At 48.3% G+C, this 16,954-nt stretch overlaps 1 protein-coding gene across 3 annotated transcripts in view; it reads right to left on the bottom strand.

Moving 5' to 3' along the window:
• rgs7a (regulator of G protein signaling 7a) overlaps positions 1-16,954 on the bottom strand; it is a 41,760-nt gene that overhangs the window by 16,325 nt on the left and 8,481 nt on the right. For all 3 annotated transcript variants that reach the window (XM_086121512.1, XM_086121514.1, XM_086121513.1), the window contains exon 3: positions 498-594. In XM_086121512.1, coding sequence (XP_085977638.1) covers positions 498-594 — 97 coding nt within the window. The remainder of the gene's footprint in view (positions 1-497; positions 595-16,954) is intronic.

Here is a 16,954-nt window from a genome sequence, read left to right as displayed (position 1 = left end):
CATGACCCAAGAGAGAGCGATGGGATGTGTAAGCTAATCTTCAAACGAGCCCTGATTAATATATTGCATAATTTGGTTGGGAGTTGCGTGTGTGTGTGTGTGCGCGTGTGCGTGCGTGCGCCGGGCGCAACCCACAATTTTAGAAGCAGGTGGATGGGAATTAACTTTGCCTCATTAATAAAAGCAAGGGCAATAGCTGCCGCGCGAATAAATGGCAACCAAAAAAAGAAGCCATTAGATACAAGATGTTTTGTGTGACTTGACTGTGCGCTGAGATGATAATACGCTTTATTTGTTTTCTTTTGAAGGAGTGACTGAGAGCCTGTCGTTGTTGTTGCCGGATTGCAATAACAGCCACAAATATTATTCCCCAAATTTCATTATATGGTGTTTCGTTATTTCAACCTATCAATTTCACAGTGGTTACGATGCGTTAACACACACACACACACACACTGCAAGCAATCGGACCACAAAGGTTGCGATGGGAGCCTCACCTGAAAAAACGCTGGGGATCTTGGTGAGGAAACTTTTGACTGTTCGGATCGGGATGCCGTTTTTCTCCTCCTGCATGCGGGCTATGACTTCCTCCATCTGCGGAGAAATGTGAGAGGATGCTGTGGACTTCGGTCAAAGAAGGAAAATCGTTCAGGAAATTAAAAAAACAAAACAAAAACGCTTTCATGAAACGATTCACCGAAACAATTCAACTGTATTTCTCGAGCACTTGAACCCTTTCATGCAACCTGCTAACATGATAAGCTGTCCACTGTAGTAACAACCATCTTGCGCCCCCGAAAAAATGAGTGTCATTTGAAAAGCAAATTCCTTTTCACTTTCAGAGAAGAGCACGATCAAGTCCAAGGTTTCACAGCCGCGGGTAGCCCCGCCCTCATCAGGAGCAATTGCTGGCTGAGTGTCCCGCATCGAAGCCCACTTGAAATCGAATGCTTGGCACCGTCTTGGGTTCAAGCGCCGCCTTGTGTGATTGCGGCCACCCACTTCCCCACCTGAGCCCCACAACGCGGCTCAATCATGTCCGCAGGTCACAGGCTGGGGCGGACGATGTCTGTTCCCAACAATTGTTGCAACCCCCCCCCAACAAAAGGTGCACTTTGGTGCTTTCCGGTGGACATTCCTTTCATTTTCCCATCACAGTATATTCTGTGTCTCGTAAGAGGCCCTGGCGCAGCATTTCCAGCAGATTGGAGTTCTTCGGTGTGCTTGACTGAGTGACAAATTCAAACCGCAGAGTGAAAGGGGGGAAAACAAATGACATGAAAGAATTTGCACGCGTCAAGGGTCAAGGTGACCGAAACGTTATGGGAGTCTTGTGAAGGGTGCGTGGCCCTGAATTGAGTGCCAAGAAACTGAAATGATGAATACATACCACGGCGCATAAAAAAAGGGGAATTACTGAATCAAGGGTGACGGCCTGGTGGACGAGTGGTTCGCGCGTCGACCTCACAGTGCAGAGGTCGTGGAGTTTGCATGTTCCCCCTGGGCTTATGTGGCTTTTCTCCGGGTACTCCGGTTTCTACGTAACTACAATGTGGCCCGCGACAAAAATGAGTTTCACACGCCAGGGCTAATTGAACCACAGTTTGCGATTAATCTTTTGATTCATGCTGTCGCTACTTTGCTGCCCAATCGTGGGAGCAGATACTCTTGTGAGTGGCTCACATACATTTTCAGATCTTGGCAGGTAAATATTTCCTTGGTTGTATAATTTCATGAGAGGTGGGTGGCCAGGCACTCCAGAGAGCGGTTTGTATTTATTCCCTGCGATGAGTTTGAAATTGTAAATGGAAGTGGTTCGTATCCGGACTCAAGAGAATGTGGCTTGTTGAAGGATTACTCTGACGATGAACAAGTGAAAAGGTTTGCCAATGTGAAATACTTGACATTGAACTTTTTGTGTCAAGAAAATGGCCATTTTCGTGAGATGTTCATAGCCTGCCTCACCGGCTATCTGTAGAGTTCGTTGCCCCCGAGGGCGACATGAAAGGAATATGGGACTCAATACGTGTCCCTGGAGCACACCGCAAGAGTCATCATCGAGTAAGAGAGATCTAGCCCCAGGTGGACCCTTTCGAAATGATCCGAGCCGATTTAAACGAGACGAATGAGTCCCGAATGGGCACTTTGTCCCACAGTGCTGAGCTGAAGCAACCTTGTCAGCCAAGCAGAGACCAAAATAAACTCCACTCAGATTTGATTTGAAATGTGTCAACAAACAACGTCCAGCATCCGATTGATTGTTTATTTTGCCATCCGTGTTACTGTCTTGCGGTGTGCGAAGCGGCTTCTTGGAAATGCCGCCTGCGTGCCCAACCACGAATCTTTTTTTTTTTTTGTCGCGGGCGACGGGGCGGCGTGGCTGTTACTCGGAGATGTCCGATTGTAACTCGCAAAAGTATTGTGCTACCGCTCCGTCCTCAAAAGAGGCAAACAACTCGTCGGCGGCGGAGCTTATTCGGCGAAGGGAAAGCAATTGCATCGCCTAAATGAATGTTTTGTGCCCCGAAAATGAATTTCTGTGGACACGTTGTTGCGAGCGGAGTTCCTATTATGTTCCAAAATGTGATTGGACTCTTTTTGGATTGAGCGACCCGTGTAGCGGGAGCGTCGCACTTGATTTGGAAACTCGGTCGGACGTTCGAGTCGAAGATAAAGCCGATGGTCAGTTTGTGTGTGTGTGCCTCCGTTCTGTTGCTTGTTCACGGTCGCTTCTCGATACGTGCAAGGCCAGCATCGCATCGCATTGAATCGCATCGCCGCGGCGGCGGCCCTTAATGGAGCGGCACGGCGGCGCAGTCGCGAGACGGCGTTCATTTTTAACGAGGTGACACGCTCCTCACTTGGTTATTTATTGCGGTGAAGAAGGTCTCCGGCTAATAGGAACATGCAGACAGGCGCTGCGATAATGAAAGGCCCCCAGAAAATTGTGACAGCAGCTCATCACCAAATCACGCGAGGGGATTTTTTTTCTTTTCTTTTACCCCTTTAATGCCGACCGAGGGAATTCAAGATGTTTGCTTCGTTTCGGTGAGATGTGCTATCGAGGCTTCTTTTATGTCTGGCAGAACATCAGCGCCTTCATATCTCCGTTAATTAATCCAAATTGGTTTCATCTCATCGCTTTTTTTTGGAAGACTTGAAGCCGCATGACGCCGAGCGTCCCTCTGCCTCCTTGTCTTTGCTCCCCGTTGGCTCGAGAGCCTCAGACCAAACGGGGACGTTGATCAATACCCTCACCTCTCTCTCTCTCTCGCCCGCTCTCTAAGCTTTCATCCGCCCACACACGCTAAAATGTCACCGGCGTGAATATTCACCACGCCGAGCTCTTGAAGGAGCCAGCGCGGCTTCACGTTGTGTCGAGATGAAGACCGGAGCGGTCTGTCGGAGTGAAAGCGTCTTTCTGTCCTCTGTTCCGTCCGGCAAATTTCACGTCGCGGCATGCAAAAGGGGCCGTCTCGAGGAGGTTCGCGGAATCACTTGTGACCTTGGTCGGTCACTTTTTTGTTTTTATCCCACCGCGGAATCAAGATGACAACTGCGACTTGATTTTTTCGAAGAAATTCATGATCACTTGGAAAACTGAGCACCAAATGAGCATTTGTAAGGGAAAAAAAAAAAAAAAGGTTTCAGTCTTGCCTGCCGAAGGCCATCCGGAAGCCCTCAGGCAGTAAAATACCTCAACGGGCAACCGCATCTTGCAATTGATTGACGTAATTCCCCCTTAAGCTGTCCAATAAATAAGTCGGCATCTATAGCGGAGAGGAAAGATCATTCATATTTTATGCCCGCTCCAAAACCAGCAGCGGTTTGAAGAAAAAAAAAAATTACAAACTGTCTATCGTCAAGACCTGACGTCAGCCCGATCGCTCTCATAAACGCAGACGAACGCAACTTCGTCGCAGGCGCTCACCCGATTAGTTTTTTATTTTTATTTTATTTTTGCTTTACCCGAGCGAAATCATTTGAAGGTGCATTACGGCGAGCTGCGATCAATGTCACCATATACTCTATGAATCACGCGTCTCCTCTGGAACGGCCATTTGGGCAATCCTGAAGACACGATGTGCTCGATGGCATCCTTTGGGCATCGGGTTGCATCGCAGAGTTGCCTGCATGGCGTTTTCTCAAGTGGCGGCCGAGATTGCGGCGTCATAGAGTGGCCCATTTTCTCATGATCGATGTCCCTTTCCGCGCATCCACTGACCAATAAAAAAACGCCGCATGTGCTGACTGAAGGTGTTTGCGCACGCGACGGCGTCCGTTGACTCCGACCGAGCGATTCTTCTGCTCACGACTCATTCGAGTTGTCAAAGCTTAATTGATCAATATGCAGAGAAAAAGTTGGTCATTTTTTGCAACTCGTGGCAATAGTAGTCGATTTCTGAATCTCCATCGTCGAGAGCCGCGCCAAAACCTCGTCATGCCCCATAAGGGTGTGATGGCCCTTGTTCATCATATCAAAGCCGGAAGGTAAGCAGAGCTGCAATGATGCTCTGCTCGATGCACAGATAAGCCTGAGCTGGAAGGGTTTTACTTCTTCTCAACGTCACGCGCTTACCAGTTGCGAGTGGAGGTCATATTTGTGTTCCATACACACCGTATAGTCGATGAAGTGCTGCTTCCATGAGTGAAAATGTTTGTTTTTTTATTGCCTTTGTAGCCACTCGGTCCGCACTCTGGCTCTCGCCGTTGGCCGGCAGTGTGTAAGAGGGGCGTCCACTGACTCACTTGCACGACAGGGCACAGTTGGCTCCACAAGGTTACTTTCAGCAAGACACCAAAGAGCTTGTCTCATGATTCTTGATCGTCGGGGAATTGAACCAAAGCACGTCACAGACAAAAAAAAAAAGAAAAAAAGGCAGAACTGAAATCTATGCACTCAGCTTTGGCGTTCTGAATGAAACTCATCGCTCGCATAATGTAGGACAACAAGTTCCCGTTATATAAAGTTTCAAGGACAGTGCACCCTCACAATGAATCGACCATGCCGCTCAGAGCAAGGGGGGGGTGGGGGGGCGGCCGGCCGGCCGGCATGGGGGCGTTTTAGTGAGCTCATGCTGACGAAGCTGTCGAGCCGATGACGTGAATCTCGAGTCTCTCCGAGGTTGCCTTCCACTTGTGAGTTACCACAGCAACGCCGTGTCCGACCACAATCACAAGGACATCTCTGCCAACTTCCCGGTGGCTCATTCACCAGAGAGGAAGAAAGAAGGCGGCTCTCCGATAGTGGGGGGTGGTGGTGGGGGTGGGGGGGCATAGGGGCTAAGAGAATGTGCAACTTTGCACTTGGATATTTTAGCCGAAAAATTTGAGAGGCATATTTTAGTATTCTTTCAATACTTTGACAGAGTGCACGTCTGTGAACTCTGCAGCCTTTTCTTTCTTGGGGGGTGGGGGGGGATTCTTTCAGTCCTTACTTTAGGAGGAGCCAAAGGGAAAAACTCGACTTTAGAACAGCTCCTTTCAAAACGAATGTATGTCGTCGGGTACCAATATTTATCTCTCCTGTTTCAGTCGTATCGCTTATTGGAGTCCTAAGACTTGGATTTGGTCTAATCTGTAGAATCCCAGCAGGATTTTCTCTCCTGGTCAGACTTCCTGACACACTTTTCACACAAGGGATTCAACAACGATAGCCAGGGAAGCTCTCAAGATGGAACATTTATGCAGGGGCTCCCGAAGACTTTGTTGTCACCTGAATTTGTACGTTAAGGTTGAACATGTCATATCCATGTCAGAGTCGAGCGGCTTCCCCTCCGTATCGAGTGGAGCCAGATGAGGTGGCTCGGGCATCTGATTAGGATGCCTCCTGGACGCCTCCCTGGCGAGGTGTTCCGGGCACGTCCCACCGAGGACGACCCGGGACACGCTGGAGAGACTTTGTCTCGCAGCTGGCCTGGGAACGCCTCGGGGATCCCCCCGGGAAGAGCTGGAAGAAGTGGCTGGGGAGAGGGAAGTTTGGGCTTTCCTGCTAAAGCTGCTGCCCCTCCGACCCGACCCCGGATAAGCGCTAGAAAATGGATGAATGGATGTCATAGTGTATCACTAGCACCAGGGGCGCGGTGGCCGTCGGGAATTTGGGGAGTTACCCGAATGGCAGATCCATATCCAAGCCAGTCCGACACGCAATATACAATTCACACTCTCCGCGGCAAGTTCCTCATAACGGGAACATCGAAGTCATTTCAGGCGACACCTGGGTGCAAAGCTAGGATGACGCCTTGGCCGTATGACAAGACCACAGACTTGAGGAACAGATGCCGGGGTGACGGCAACGCCCGCAGGCGTCAGGCGGCGATTGCGCCACCCGACGTGAAAGTTGATTTGGACGGGCACACTCCGCCGCCGGGCCGTCGGCCATTTAACGGCATCTGCGGTTTGGTGCTCGATGAGCCCCGCCGTCACTTGTCTTCATCAGCATAGTTTCCCCTCTGTGTACACAATTAGTCACACGGAGCATCTGCTGCTCCGAATGTGTTCCCCTCGCTGTCTTTATTCATCACCGCGTATCATTCGAACAGCCTGGAGACAAAGTGCATCTCTGGCGTGGCGGGGTTTTTTTTCCTGGGGGGGGGGGGGGGGGGCGCTACACCACTTCATTCTTCCTGCACCCATGGAAGAATCTTTCCGATATCTAACCGCTGGCATCCCACCAAGCAACATGATTGTTTGAAAATTGTCGGTGTGCCACATGTTCGGTCGGTAATGGCGGCGAGTGATAAGACAAGGCTAATGCCACTCGTTAAACACTCTTGATAGCAGTAGCATTATCGTAAACACGTCTGACGGACAGCGACAGGCTTTCTTCGGACGCCTGCAAATGGATGTTGTCAGCCACGATGCCCCCGACAGCTCGCAAAAAAAAAACCCAAAACCCTCTGAGGTGTGACTGAAAGCCTTTTAATGGCTTGATCTTATTCGTTAATGGATAAAAGCTGGAGTGATTTTATTTTATTATTTCTCTTTTTTTTTTCGCAGCAGCGGCTTGTCGGGGTGTTCCCGAGGTGCGTGTTGTGCCGCTACGTGTGCACTTAAATGCGCTGCAGCCGTCTACTTGTGTTGTGAGCCCCGCCGGACAATGATGACAATCACGCACAGATGAATGCTGCGGTAATCGAGTTTTGACTCGATCAAATCCAAAAATGGACTCGAGATTATAATATCATTGTGGCTCACCGTCCAGGTCCACTTTTATGTGCGCATTCTAACCCCAACTCTCCAATGCCGTCAAAAAAATCTCTTGTATGTAAGTGTGACCGCATTTTTCTTGAAAACCTGCAATATATTCGAATCGCTGATTCATCTCAGCATGGCGTCGCTCAAAAGTTTCGCTACTCACCGCAAGGCAACGACTCTGTGAACAGAACTTGACCTCTGACCTGAGACCCGAATGACTGAGATGCGCCGACGACAACCAAGCCGATATTTCCGACGCCTTTGCGCAGGATTTGAAAACGCCGCACGAGTTGCCGCGTTGGATTCGTGCCAATGCGCTAAATTTCCTTGTCATCGACCGTGCGGACCTGCTCTCGCTATTCCCCCAGAGCCCCCCCCCCCTCCCCCACATCTCTGGCATAGAGCAGCAGCAGGAGGACGTGCAATATGTCCCCGACTGCCAAAGTCTGACTGTCCCTCCCCAAGGAGCGATCCCCACGCTGGAGAGACAGAGGCATGCGTTGAATCATAAGCGGGGGATGGTTTGGCCGCTAGCTGCTTAACCGTGACAATGTATCCTCGTTTGACACGGATTTGATGAATGATCCAAATTGGCAGGCCAAGAGACAAAGGCCACTTGGTAGCTTTTCCCAAGCGTCGGTTCCAAAAGGGGTCCGTTTTTGTTCTGACGAAGCGTACTTTAAATGGCCGCGTTGTACCAACGGCGGGAAAGAACGAATCTACGATTCTTAATTGGAGTCGGACAGAGTCTACCCACGTTAACATCTTGAACCAAGCCAAATTTTTGCTGTGACATTTTAAGCGGGGTCCTCACCTATGCATTGTTAACTCGACTTTTTAAAAAAAAACTCAACGACCTCATACATCACAACAAGAACAACAACAAAAAACACCCCAAAAAAATCCAAATGTGTGCATTCTGCTCCTATCGTGGGTGGTGTACTTGAGATGACCGAGATGGCACACCACACGTTACAGTCTCCTTCCCCAAACCAGAAGTCTGGTTTACAACCACTGCGATAATAAACAGATCAACATTTTTTTTTGGACTCAGCATATCAGGAAGGGGAAAAATAATTCTAACACACCCCACATCACAGGATAATCGGTCAGGATTATTTCTCAATGACATCCGATAATCAAACCTTTCGTGACTTAGGAAATGGCGGAATCGGGCCTGATGATTAGTCTCGTGTGTACCAAATCGATGCTTTGAGCCCAACTGAAATGCCCGTTTTACCGTTAGATTCTACGTGATGAGTATCTTTTTCACACTGAGGCTGCTGTCCTTTGTAATCAAAGCCTGTCCTCACGCAGACAACAGCTGGTGAAAAGTGACCCCCCCCCCCCACCACCCCCATCGTCCTATAGCAATGTGTGACTAACATCCACGTCATCACAGCATGCCCCCAGCGTGTCACTTCATTACGGAGGCCGGCACATGCCGACGCCATCCAGCGCACAAGATGGGCCGACGATTCCGCCCTTGCCAAGCTCATAAAGCTCCGTTTTGATTAGCGCCGTCAGAGTGGCCGCTCATTGACTGGACTTGCTTTATTGCGGTTGAAGTTGATGAAAAGTAATAAACTGGTGTAGTATCTGCGTGTTGGATGTCACATCACGATCGCCTTTCTCAATTTTTCCAATTTTTTTTTTTTTTTTTTGAAACAAACGCTGCGATGGTGCTGGGCAGGTGGCGCAATAGCGTTCATGGGGCAGGACCTTTGTGTAATTCACATGCACACAACACACACACACTCATCTTCTTGGTGGGCGGGCAGTGGGCGCGATGACTAAGCCAAGGTTGGCCATGTGCGGGAACATAATCCACTGAAAGCCAATATCCCGCCTGCTCGCCCACCATGATTTCATCGCTCAAACAGCATGCCATCAGAAATTAGCAGAGAAAGGAAGCGCTGATGCTTCTTCAGACTTGGCGCTAAAGTGTTAAAAGTTCCCCCTCCCGAAACAGAAGAAACTGTTGCTTGTGTTGTGGAGGCACCAAAAATATCAAACTGCACGGAATATTTCACCTCCCCCCCCTGATATTTAGCATTTATTGCAGGCATTTGGAAGAACTTGGCACAGTGTAATTACTGTCATGCCCTCACATGTGGGAAAGGAGAGCCACAGTCGCCGATGTACTTCAGCTGTTTTGAATGCAAAACGGTCATAATTGTGAGTGAAGTGTTCGTTCGCTACGTTGTGATTCGTCCGTTGCAGCTTTACTCCATCGCGGCTATTTTGCGGGTTTTCTTGCTATTATTCTTCTTTCTAGTCAGTCCTAATGTGTCGGTTTACTTCTGGGTCCTGAAATTAATTTTTTTTACATTTCACCTGTAAAAAGAAATTAATTCTTTTTAATCTTAAAATGGTTTACCTTAACCAGACACACTAATGCACCATGATTGTACGTTTGGATTCAATATGACATGGGATTGTGGTCAAGGTAAGCCACTTTGAACTAAAAAAAATAAATAAATTCAACGCAGTTAGTGAGTGGACATTTTGGTGCGCCGTCGGACGCAGAGCGTGCCGCCCTCACATTAATTTCTGAATACAGTCTATAATCGGCAGCTTGGTATTTATTCTTCATTTGGCATTTTTAAGGTTTCAATTTATAAAGTGTAACAACGGTTTAGAAGGGTGGGGAAAATGAAATGTGGAGGCATTTGTCATGGCTTAATCGAGTCATGAACAAAAAAAAAAAAGGAAGAAAAAACTATCATTCAAAGCTGGAGACTAAAACCGATGAACTTCTTTTTGCACTTGTATTGAGTTGTGAATCTACTGCAGACTCCCGTCGCTCACTCAATTGCCAATCTACGCTCAAATGTTTTATTTTTGCACACGGGAGCCTTTAAGGTCGTTATTTTTATTGAGGAAAGTGCAGAGATGATGGAACTGGATTCGCTTGTAAACCGAGTGAATCCGTCATCAAGGTCAGCTTGTTACCAGTGTCCAACGTTTCTGGCTGCGCATTTGAGGAGCCTCCTCATTGGGCACCGGGGAGCAAATTTACCCCAAACAGAGTTGAGCATGACAAGGAAGCGAGTGAGTGCAAAGCAGAGAAGGGAGGGGAACTGGGGCGAGGTTGGAAACGGTCCACGGAGGTGCCTTGGGAATAGTAAAGAAGCAACGATGCGCTCTATTTTTAGACACGAGAGGTGCGGAGAGGGAGTGGGGGGTGGGGGGGGGGCGTACTCCTCAGCTCCTCCTTCATTTCCCACATTCCTCCTTGGCACGTGCGGCAGACGCGAGTGTCCTGGATAGCAATCAGAAAGAAGCAGCTGGATGCTGGCAGGCTGACATTCTGCCGTTTCTCGTCTGGAGCAACCCGACAAGGACGGGACGGGACGGGAGAGGCGTCCGCTCGGGCGCGCTCACCCGCATAAGAAGGACATGTTGCCACTTTGACATTTGTACGATGATGGACACCTGGCAATGTCAGTCACTCCCGGAGTGGGTTCTGCCTTGCTAGCGTGCCGGCGCTTTGAAAGTTCACAAAAGTGATGGATGCACTGGAATGTCTCTTCTTTTTTTTCCAACTAATGATGAAAGTCTGGGGCAAAATGGAAATAATCTAAGGCTGTGTTTATACTGCTTTTTTTTTTTTTTTGCCATTGTTCAACATTTGATTTTTTTTTTTCTTTTCCCTTCATGCAGTGTGAATAAGAACAATGCTTTTTTCCCTCTAATCTCTCTGGGCCTCTGTCCGATGTGGATATAAATCAGATTTGTTTAGTCTTACAATAAATACATATAATAATGTTTTGCTCTTATAAGCTTATGCTTAAAAAAAGGGCTTTTGTACCTGAATTAACCCTTTGAGGGACAGCGTACCATGTTATGAGGGGGCATGAAAGGGTTAATATAACACTGTCGACTTCAGGTAGAGTTGTTAAAGTGGTGTTAGAATTGACAAGGCAATCGATACTCAATTAAAAAAATATCCATATCCTGCAGCACGGTGAGTAAAAATGTTTGTCAGCTGAAACTTGAAACTATTAGACAGGGCTATGGCCTGAGTAAATGGTCCTTCGCCCCTCACATAACATTGTTTCTTGATGCCAGGATGGTGCCAAAGCTATGCTTTTATCATTTACTGGGGTTTCACTGCAAAGCAGAAAATCGATTAAGATTTGCTGCAGTTAGCAGAGGACGGGTTCACCCATATGTAGGGAATATGTATGTATGTGTGTGTGTGTGTGTGTGTATACAATTATTATTGCCAACAAGCAATGTGACCAAGAACATCGCTAAGTGCAAGAAGAGCAACGCGATGCGAGCCTGCCAACATTGTACAAAAGCAACAAGCCTGCCGGCATTGCACAAGATGGCTGTCAATGCACGATTGTGCGCTCTATTTGCCAAAAACTGCACCAACAACAACCACGTGCGAGCGGCCATTAACGACAACGGCAGTTATGTGTTAAAGCACGTCATCCGCAGAACCGCCTGCACCGGCACAGAAATAGACCAAACTGTTATTTGTCTCTCATACCATCAAATTTCAAGCGACTGAGCCCAGAATTTAATCAGCTCGATTTTTTTTTTTCTTCCCCCGTCGGCCTTGCCTAGCTGGAATCAGCCGGTAAATATCCGGCCAGTCGTCGTCATCCACACGCGCATATAAGGCTGCGATGCAGACAAGGGAAATTAATACCTTGTGAAATTATTCCAACAGCAAATATCGTAACTTTGACCTTGCCTTTTGTTTGTGCAAACTCCGATAAGAATGATTTCGGCACGGTGGCAATAAAAGATGCGATCAGTCCATCCGGCGTTCATATCCAGGAGAACTGGTTCATTAGGAGATGCCAGTCACCGTTCATAATGTCCGCGCAGATCAAAGAGATTGCAGATCACAGAGGCAGGTTTTACTTATGGCATATGAGTCTAAATAAAAGACTCTAGAATTATATACCGCATGCATTAGCAGAAAAGCCTCGTATCATTTATTCGAGGGGTGGGGGGGGGAGGGGTCAAAAATTTTTGGTCAGTGCTACTCTCAGTACTTCCTAAGCAGATGTTTGACAAAAATGCAGTATCCTTGATTTTGGACAACACACATTTAGTGACTCATCATGTACTTCAAACGAAGTGTCAACGGTTCTTGTCAAAACCGTTTGCGGCCCGCAACAAACATTGACGAGAGTGAAATATTTGCTCCCTTGCTAACGTTTTCCCCCCCGAGTGGTGTACAAGCGTTTTGAATTTGGCTCAAATATCATCTGCTTCCAATTTTTTACCGGGAGAGATGCCATTTTCTTTTCTGATGCACAAATACAAAATTGGGGATTGGACGCGCCAGTGAGCAATGTCTGCCATCGAGTGCAGAACGCTGTTACTACCACTTAAGAGTGCTCAGCTCTAGCAAGCGTTTAAAAAAAAAAAAAATCAATCGAGTAGAGGTGTCAAATTATCGCGTTAATTGCGATTAATTAAGTTACCTTCCCGGTGGATTTGTGTGCCTGGTTAAGGTAAGCCGTTTTAAGATAAAAAGAAAATATTTAACATGTAACAAATCTGAAGTGGAATCCTCCTTCTTTTGGGGGAGGGGGGGGGGATATCGACTTATTGAGTCGTGCAAAGCTGCAGGGGAGACAATCGGTTGGCCACTCTGGGTAACAGTTGCAGAATGGAAAAAAAAAAAGATAACACATCCAGAGTTGTTGTTGTTGTTGAACTTAAGTCCCCAATAAAGCTATGAGTCACGAGTTGAATCATTTCACACAGGAGATGGGATGACTGTACTGCAGCAGGGTCTGAATATGTTGAACACCCCCCCCCCCCCCCTCCAACCCCCACCCCACCGCGTCCGCCATCTCTTTGTGAGGATAAAAGCGGAGTGGAGTGGCACGCTCCTCCGAATCGGGCTCTGACAACTTCAAAGAGATACGAGAGGGATGTGAGAGGACGGAACCGGCGGGCGTTCGGGGTTTTAGAGCGAAGTGGGGTGAGGAGGGGCTGGGGGGGGGGGGGGTGTTACGAGAAGGGATGTCACCAAAGCAAGAGGTGCATATCTTCGGCGCACAGGTGAAAAGAGCAGACAAAGTTCACCATCAAAGGCATCAAAGAGTTGAAGATGAACCAAAAGGGGACACGAGTGTGGTCGGCGGGGGGGGGGGGGGGGGGGGGGGTCGCATAAAGGCAGCGGAAGAGGGAACGAGGCAGGCCGACGTGTGAGAATCGCGAGAAGGATGCTCGGTGGGAAGAAAACGACATCCTGGATTCCGGCTGACAAAATAAACGGCGGCGAGGCGATGAAGCGCGGCGAGACGATGACAAGATTTCTTATTGCTGTTGACTTTTGAAGGCTTGCAAATACGATTTGGGATTTGGTAATGGAGTGAGGCGGCGGGGAAATGTACGCGGAGGCGCAGGAGTGGAGAAGCAGCGCTTTCCTCCGGTTAATGCTCGCTGTTCCTTGGCTGAACATTTTCATCGTGGGCAATGCGGGAGAAGCTCGTTTTGCTTCATTCGGACGCGGGCGGTCGCGGCGTTTTGCCGACTTCGGCCTGGATTGCAGTGTCCGTCCCTTCCACGACCGCTCCACGCAAAAGATACCTTTCGATCGTAAACTCCAAACTGCAGTCAAACCTCGTCGCCACGTCCCGCGAAGGACACGACGAATCTGCGCCTTCCAACGGTCGGTCGTTCATCGTGACAATTTCCGATAAAATGGCCGCCAACTACAACGTGTGACGCAGTATGAACATTTGCCGATGTAAAAAAAAAAAAAAAAAACATGCCAGACGGTGTAAACATCCCAATTACTACGAAATGCTTCCATTTGACGTGAAATGAACAACTGCAGCATTGCTACTTCATCTCCGAAAACGTTGAGTCAGCAAATGTTAGCCCGGCATAGGCAACGGCCAGTGCCGCCAACGTCGAAAGTGAGAGACAATTTCATCCTTCGCTTTCCCTTGACCAGACATGTTTTCAGAGCACATGTTAAGGATGTGGCGCCGCGCCACCCCCGTCCTCCCCACTTGTGGCTCTTCTTCTTTTTTTGTTTTTTGGGTCCTCGTACATATCATCACACAAGAAGCTGAGTCTTGTTTCCCAGCTGCCGACAAGTTTTTTTTTTTTTTTTTTCCTGTAATCATTGCCTAAATGTTGAGCCGGAATGAAATGTCCAGACAAAGGCGAGACCCAAGTCGGCCGCTATCTTAATGCCCAGGCTGACTTCGACCCTTACATAATCCAAAGTGACGGGACTAAAAGGCTCCAGCCGGGGCAGCCGTACACCGATTGGCAGGTGCGGGGGCGAGGATGTGTGTGTGTGTGTGGGGGGGGGACCTTAGAAGCAGACAGAGCGCCCGTGTCTTCGCTGCCTTGACACGTGGCAGCTCAAACTGAGATATCGCCATTAGAAAAATTCCCGTATTTTCACCAAGACAATCCGCTTCATCCGTCCTTACGCGATCATCGATCGCCAAGCAAAGGTGGTGCGCTGATGGGATTTCTCGCTTGGTGGCGATCCTCTGTCGAGAGGCCAAACTTTATATTTGATCACGTCGAATCGTAAACATTACTTGCAGCTCGAGCCGTCGGGCCCAGAAGGAAATGTCAAGGAATAATTTAGACAAGGTGGGAAAGTCGTCATTGTTTTCTGTATTTGAATTTTTTTTTTTTTTTGCAGATGGGAAGATGGAGCAATCAATAGCACTCTCTTCCAGGGATGGTTCAATAGCTCCTTTCATCACGTCCAGTGCCGTTAACCCTGGTGCACTTTTCGAGTGCCTTGTGACGCAGGCACCGATCCAATAAGTCCCTTTTTTTCTTCTTTTTTCTCTCTCTCGGTTGATCACGACAGCAGTTGCAAAAATCGCAATTAGAATCATTTTAGAATCACGGAATGAAGGTGAATGTGAGCCACAGTGTACAAACTGTGGACACCTTTCAAGACAATTTTTTTTTGTATTTTACACACACACACACACAGTTCTTACACTATACTGTGTGTATGTGGCAGATGGAATTCACTCAACTCAAGCAGCCCTCCAAGTGTCGCCAACTTCACTGAGCAAGTATGTGCCGCGGAACGGAAGCTAACACCGCTCGCGAAGGCTAATCCTTGCATCGAACAACGCACTGCAGCTCTGCTTACCTTTTGGCTTTGATGTGAGGCTGTTATTCAGACTGTCAATATATTTTTCAAATATTTTGGGGCAGTGGAATGGGGGGGGGCGGGGGTGGGGGGGAGTGGTCAACATCCACCCCCCCCCCCAAAAATAAAATAAAATTAGGCATCAGTTGCATGCGGATGTTCGCTATTTGCACCGATAGTAGAAGTACTCCTCTACAAGCATATAAATTAGATCGTACCCACTTCAGGATTGTTTTTTTTTTTTTTTTCATCTTAATACTAATCGTGGTTAGCTTGAGTCGACACTAACGCGACTGCCGAATGTTCCAACTGTTAATTAACTCACTTTGATCGCCACTTCACACGGCGCAAAGTGTGAATCTTTTGTCTCGCCGGTTGTTCATTATTTTCGTTGCTTCATCTTCAGAGAGTTCACAGTTGAACGCCTCGAAAACGACATATAGCCGCCGACGCTGGGCCGACCAGTGGATGATCTCCTACTGTGGCCACTATTGACTGTGGCGGGCACGTGCGACGCCCGCCCCTCTAATTGGTATTTAGGTATTGACCGCCGCAAATATGGACACGATGGATTACAAAGTCGAGAGCCAATCGTCCACGCGGGGGCCATGGCGACGCGCGCTTCGATAATTTGCACTCGCAGCCGCGGTAACATGCGTGTTTGCCCACACGGGGAGCAGATGTACAAAAGATTTCTCTCTAATCTTGTAATTATAGGTCAGCCCACCTCACCCGCCCTCCATCTTTCTCCGTTTCCTAATCTTCTGGTTATAGATTGAGGGAGACGGGCAAAAAAAACCCCCGTCAATCTCGCCAATCTCCACTTTCATGCCTTGTGCACAATCGAGGGTGGTTAAAAAGCGACGTTATAGGGAAACGCAGCGTAGCTACGACAGATGCGGATGACGGCGAGGCGTCCTATCGAGAAGCCGCGCGCTGAATTTATGCATCGACGAAGGGCTGGAGTCGCGCGCGATCCATCGATGCCGGATCTCGGCTGTGTTGCAAGCAATGCAGGGGTGAGGCAAAATCTCGACGGAACAAACTTTACACCGGTTGACCGCCAAGTCAATCGTCAGATCAATAGCACGCACTAATACCTTTTTGCCTCGCTTGTTAATTCCGTTTATTTCTTGCTTCATTAGTGAGTCTCACCAGTGGGGGGGGGGGGGGGGGGGTTGCTACACAGTCACTCCAAAAGCATCAACCGCCATCTTTGTCGAACATAAAGGAAGTTTGGCTGTATGCGGCTGCCTTCTCCATGAAGACGCGTCGCATGACCCGTGGCGTCTTTATGCTGGTTCTGATCTCGCCAGAGAGAATACAAGATGACTTTTTTGGGGGGGGGGGTATGAGCAAGGCGGCATCGAATAAATAATGTAATAATCCAGTTCACCGGCAGGAAGAGGCGCTCCCATCAGACAATCACTTAAGGCGGGCGGCGCTGATGACATCGTATGTGATTTCACTGCGAGGCCTTCTTCATTTTATTACTATTTGCACTCTTGTCTGGTTCCTTCAATGTTCACGGCGGCTCAAGTCTTTTCTTTTTTTTTTTTTTTTTATCTCCGAGATTTTGGATCGGTCGATCGTCACCAGCGTGTCAAATCATACATACCTAGGCTTTGTTCTGTTTTA

This window comes from Hippocampus guttulatus, chromosome 10, assembly GCF_054856545.1.
Source record: "Hippocampus guttulatus isolate MCC_2025c chromosome 10, RoL_Hgut_1.0, whole genome shotgun sequence".
Classification (NCBI taxonomy): Eukaryota; Metazoa; Chordata; class Actinopteri; order Syngnathiformes; family Syngnathidae; genus Hippocampus; species Hippocampus guttulatus.
The sequence above is the reverse complement of the archived record's forward strand: the minus strand, read 5'-3'. Positions and strand labels throughout refer to the sequence as shown.